Genomic DNA, 5,592 nt, shown 5'->3' with positions numbered 1-5,592 from the left:
CCATGGTCACAAATTAGTCATTATTACTCCATATTGTTTAAACATACGGGTCGTGGTTATCCGTAAATTACATGCACGAACGAAAAACTAACCCGTTGACGGGTATCCGACCCCCAACGGATAAAAGACTATGATGGGTGAGTCGCATATCTATATCTATATATAAACCAAAAAGTTTTTTGCTTATGTCTTATTTTCTAATTAAAATGAATTAATTATATATATATATATATATATATATATATATATATATATATATATATATATATATATATATATATATATATATATATATATATATATATATAATATTGATATTTTCCTTTTTTTGTTTTGTCTTTTTCTTCAAATTACAATTTACTTACTGACACTTGGATACTAATTGTAATTTATTAAGGGTATAAAAGATAATTTTAGGGGTATAAAGTTAAATTCACCTTTAATATAAACCCACCAAATAAAACCAACCAAAATTTTTTAATAGATTTATCTTTCTGTTCGCCACGAGTTAGGTTGCACCGCCATCACCAAACTCGAAATAATTTTATGAACAAAAAACAATGAATTGTATTCGAAACGGAGCTTCGATACACTACCAACGGAGCATTTCTTTTTAACAATAATTATGGAAGTGATTTGAATTTACAGTTGAAGTCCTTAAAATATTTATGAACACGCAAATATAACTATTATAATATTAATTATGCATGACGACTCCCCCGAATACCATTATTTTGCTGAAATGACTAACAACTTTTCTAAAATTAAATTCGTGGGTTACACTTTAAGTTTAAAAAATAATTGTGTATAATAATTTAAAATAATATAACTTATACTTACTAATGTTACGTTTGATGAAAAATTTCAATGTACTCTAAATATTACGTAGCATATAATTTATATATTAAATAAAAATACATTAATTGTGAGAAAATAATTGTAGACGTTAAGTTATTAACACCATCAAAAACCACTTTTAAATTTTATCAACACCACGAGCTCTTAAACTCAAAAGAACTTTTACAAATTCGTCAACACCACGAGCTCTTAAACTCAAAAGGAATATTTAAAATTTGTCAACACCACGGACTTTTAAACTCAAAATCATTTTTAAAATTTGTCAACACTACAAACTCTTAAATAATTTTTATACTTTTCTTTTTTTTTAGTATTATTAACTTTAAATTACCAATAAACTTGCGGTATTCTTATACTTTTCCTTTTACAAAAGTTCCTTTTTTTGTCTATCAATTACCAATATTAACTGTAAATTACATCAATTTTTCTAAAAATAAACTTGCGGGCTTACACTTTTATTCAAAAAATAATTGTATATAATAATTTAAAATAATATAATTTATATTTTACTAATGTTATGTTCAATTACAAATTTTCAATGTACTTTAAATATTACGTAGTATATAATTTATATATTAAAAAATATTAATGGTGAGAATAAAAGTTGTAGACATTAAGTTACAAACATCACCCGAAATCACTTTTAAAATTTGTCAACACCGCGAGCTCTTAAACTCAAAGGAACTTTTAGAATTCGTCAATACCACGGACTCTTAAACTCAAAAGAAATTTAAAGAAATTTTTAAAAATTTTCATCACCACGTGTTCTTATTCTCAAAAGAATTTTAAAAAGTTGTCAACACTACGAGCGACTAAATAATTCTTATACTTTTCCTAATTATATTTTTTTCACGATTTTTTACATATCCGTACGACGCACGTGTTAAAAAACATAGTATAACATATAATGATGTGTCATCCCTATATATGCTCCCTGATTAGGCCATTAAGCCCATAAAAGGTGAACCATACCACAAAGATAGTAATCTGGATTACGAATATCAAATGGATGAAACTTCGACATTTTATTATCAGCATAACAATTCATTTTGCTCATTCACATTACAGAGATGGTTCTAATTTTTAATAATCATCATACTAAAGCGACATTTTTCTTTTATTTTTCGCTAAATACTCAACGATTAGTTAACACAGTAAGATCACTTATAACGGGTGAGAATACATCTAACTTGATACGAATCTTGAATCAAGCTATAATTTGGGCCTTTTAGCTTCTCGGAATTCATCATCATCATAATCATAATCATCATAATCATCATCATCATCATCATCATCATCATCATCATAATCATCAGAATCATCATAACGATTATAATCATCAAAACGATTAAAATAATCATAATCATCATCGCCGTGATCGTTGTGATCATCATGATTATCGTCATCATCGTCATCATCTTCTCCTTTGATTCCTTCTATAACTTCATCTTCTTCCACCTTCTTACGTTTTAAAAAGTTCACGAGCCCATCTAACACAACCTCCACATTATCAGACTTCATGAGTTCCTCTGCCACCTCAGCCGGTGTGACCTTCTTACATTTGATCAACTCTTTAATTTCCGTAAATCGCCAATGGTGGTCGTGAATGTTTAGGTAGTTAGCCGCTAGTATATTGAATCCATCAACGGTCAAGTATGACATGTGAATGTGTACGTCCATTCTTCCTGGTCGAAGCAATGCTGGATCAAGTCTTTCTTTATGGTTTGTCGTAAATATTATGATACGTTCATCCCCACAACACGACCATAACCCGTCTATGAAGTTCAAAAGCCCCGATAAAGAGAACTACATGTGACAATAAAGTTAAACAAATACATCAGAATAATGATATGTTATAAGATATTTTATACATGAATATACAAGGCTAATCATAATCATTATAGTAATAGAATGCTATGAATCATTATTTATGGGGGATGATTCTCACACACACTTTTTTGATCCTCACACACCTATTTTAACCTTTTACTCTTCTAATAATACTCAATTGGTGTATGAGGATCAAAAAATTGTGTGTGAGAATCATCCCCCATTATTTATAGCAATAATATTAATATTTTATCATTAGATCATTCACAGATCAGTCAATTATTCTGTTTAAACTATTAGCCAATCAATAACTATGAAATAGACTATCAGGCGAACAAAAAAGACAATAATTCATAAATCAAACAAAACAAAAAATAATAATATTAATCAAATTAAAAAACCTGGGGATCACGAGCGCGTTTTGCTGGAGTTTTTTTCCGATTAGGTGTGCTACAATCAATATCTTCAATCACAAGTATCAACCGATTCGATGTTCTTAACATCAGATTCTTTAAACTAGAATCACCTCCAATATTCATCAACTTTACTTCATATATATCAAACTTCAAGTAATTTGCTATAGCAGCGATCAAACTTGATTTTCCCGTTCCAGGTGGACCGTACAATGAATACCCTCTCTTCCACGCCTTCCCAACTTTTTTATAAAAATCACGTCTCTTCAAAAACAACTCTAAGTCATCAATAATTGCTTTTTTCATCTTCGGATTCATCGCTAATGTGTCAAACGTCGATGGATGGTCCAAATTCACCGATTCTTCTTCCCCATAAGTTTGTAAGTCATATAGCTTCACTACCTTCTTTTCGTTCTTGAGATCTTGTGATTTTTTAATTATCAATGGCAAGTAAGAGCTTATTATAATGTCTCTGTACTCTTTATCGAATTTAAGCTCGATGTACTTTTTCTTTGGCCTACCAAAACTGTCGTCACCCTTTCCTCCTTGGTTTTGTTCTTGTGATTCTTGAGGAACGTACCTCCACGTAACTGAAATTCCTTCAAATGAATCTACTATCTCCTCTGATTCCGCAAACTTGATATTTATGTGTTCTTCATTAGCTGATTTCGTGATCCTATGATCATTGAATCACATATTAACTTTATATAGATTCAAAATTAGATATTAAAGCTCTAAGTGTTTTCTTGGATCGAACATTCTACGTCATTGTTAATATTTTTAATAGTTTGTTTCTCAAATAGATTGACTTAAACTTAACCTTATCATTAATGGGAAAGAGGCAGACCTGACAAATATACTATAAATCAACAAAAAATTCGTAAAGAAATTGTTTCTAGGACTGCTCATATGCCTTAAATTCAACAAAAAATGGTAAGGAAAGGCTAGGACAGATTGAAAGAGTATATTAAAAAGTTTAACAAGCTAAATCGATCCCATATTTTAAATAACTTTAGTAACTGAGCCAATTAGTGGTCCATGGAGATAGGCTAATGATATATCCACCATCCAAATTACTTTTTTCGACCAAACATATGTATTATTGAGTTGTACCATAGAAAAGAAAGGGCTTTTTCATCAGGGTGCGGAGGAAATAATTTGGAAGGTGGATATATCTACTCCCATAGAGATATACTTTTTTCTTTCACTTTTAAACAGTAAACGTAGATCAGTTATTATGTACAACCACAATACTTACAATATACGTTTATGTTTATATAATAAAAAGTAAATAAATCGAGTTACCTAAGACGTTTGGAATCAGGGTTGATTCTGCTACAAAGAAAGGACTCAGCGGCATCAAACATGTGGTTGGTGATCATGCCATCATTATCTTCAAACACGAGTGTTAGTTTTTCTGAGGTTTTATTAGGTTTCCAGTAGAGACGAACAGCATCAACAACGTAACGTTGGAGTTCTATTGGGAAGAGCTGGTTAAACATTGTACCGAAGAGCATGATTGATGTTGACATCGATGCGTATGCCGACAGTAACGATGACGGAGTTGGCATCTGGGAGAGACTTAGAGACCACATATTCGTGTCCATCTGTTTATGCATAATTAGACGGAGGATTAACAATATCAAGTGTGTATGTTTTATATAGGCTACGTAGTTTATATATGTTGGTAATTAGGGTTTTAGTTATATAACCTTCGAATCGTAATTGTAATCTAAATACTTTCCTTCCTTTTCGTACTTGGTCAACAAGCAATTAACTTAGACTTTTATTTTCAAAATCAAGGTTTTCATTATAATTATTATGAAATACTAATAATATCATAAATTAAATTAATTAACTAATATGGATAAGGATTAAATTATAAAAATAGTCCTTTTGCTTTACCGAGTATTAATAAAATTATATTAATATGATATAGTCTTATCACTTCAAAACTTAAAAGTTGTATTGATCATCCCTAAAAATTAGATAATGCATAACATTCATCCTTACTATAAATGCAAATGACGTTAATGGTCAGTCAAGATGTGATTGGATAGGAGGCTTAAATAGATCTAAAGTATTAGATTTTATTGCAATTCGAGAATCCAAGATGCGTCTAATCAATCGTGACCATGCTTTCAAGCAATGGGAATCAAACAATTTTTATTTTGCATACGGCTCATCAATTTTTATTTTTCAAACACATTTCAAAAGAAAAGTATCTTTCGGTACATGGTTCGTGGCGTAACTAGTTCTCAAAAATCGATTTGTTTAATATCTATGCACCTCATGTAACATGTGAGAAACAATTGATTTAATTAGAGATCAATGATCTGATGAATCTTGACGAGTGAATGGATCATCTGTGGCGATTTCAATGAAAAGACTTTAATGATTTTATTAGCAGCGTTGGAACTATTGATATGCCAACTACTTGTAGAAAATTCACCAAGTTGGTAGAGAACTAGAGAAAGCTCAGTAAATTGGA

General features: G+C 30.3%; 1 protein-coding gene across 1 annotated transcript; it reads right to left on the bottom strand.

Annotated features, from left to right (window-relative positions):
* Positions 1-1,956: 1,956 nt before the first annotated feature.
* LOC139849183 (AAA-ATPase At3g50940-like) lies at positions 1,957-4,708 on the bottom strand. Its single transcript, XM_071838846.1, has 4 exons — positions 4,407-4,708; positions 3,090-3,777; positions 2,187-2,664; positions 1,957-1,985 (listed from the first exon to the last, which is right to left on the bottom strand). The coding sequence occupies exons 1-4, from the start codon at positions 4,706-4,708 to the stop codon at positions 1,957-1,959; spliced, it is 1,497 nt and encodes a 498-aa protein (XP_071694947.1).
* Positions 4,709-5,592: the final 884 nt, after the last annotated feature.

The sequence above is a fragment of the Rutidosis leptorrhynchoides genome, chromosome 5 (assembly GCF_046630445.1).
Source record: "Rutidosis leptorrhynchoides isolate AG116_Rl617_1_P2 chromosome 5, CSIRO_AGI_Rlap_v1, whole genome shotgun sequence".
NCBI classification, from domain to species: Eukaryota; Viridiplantae; Streptophyta; class Magnoliopsida; order Asterales; family Asteraceae; genus Rutidosis; species Rutidosis leptorrhynchoides.
The sequence above is the reverse complement of the archived record's forward strand: the minus strand, read 5'-3'. Positions and strand labels throughout refer to the sequence as shown.

What these genes read in the sequence shown, in the direction of transcription:
- LOC139849183 (XM_071838846.1), bottom strand. Translation starts at nt 4,708, where the DNA reads ATGGACACGAATATGTGGTCTCTAAGTCTCTCCCAGATGCCAACTCCG. An exon ending in CCTGATTCCAAACGTCTTAG is followed by an intron (nt 3,778 to 4,406) that starts GTAACTCGATTT and finishes CAATGATCATAG; the next exon opens with GATCACGAAATCAGCTAATG. An exon ending in TCGTTTTGATGATTATAATC is followed by an intron (nt 1,986 to 2,186) that starts GTTATGATGATT and finishes TTGAGTATTTAG; the next exon opens with CGAAAAATAAAAGAAAAATG.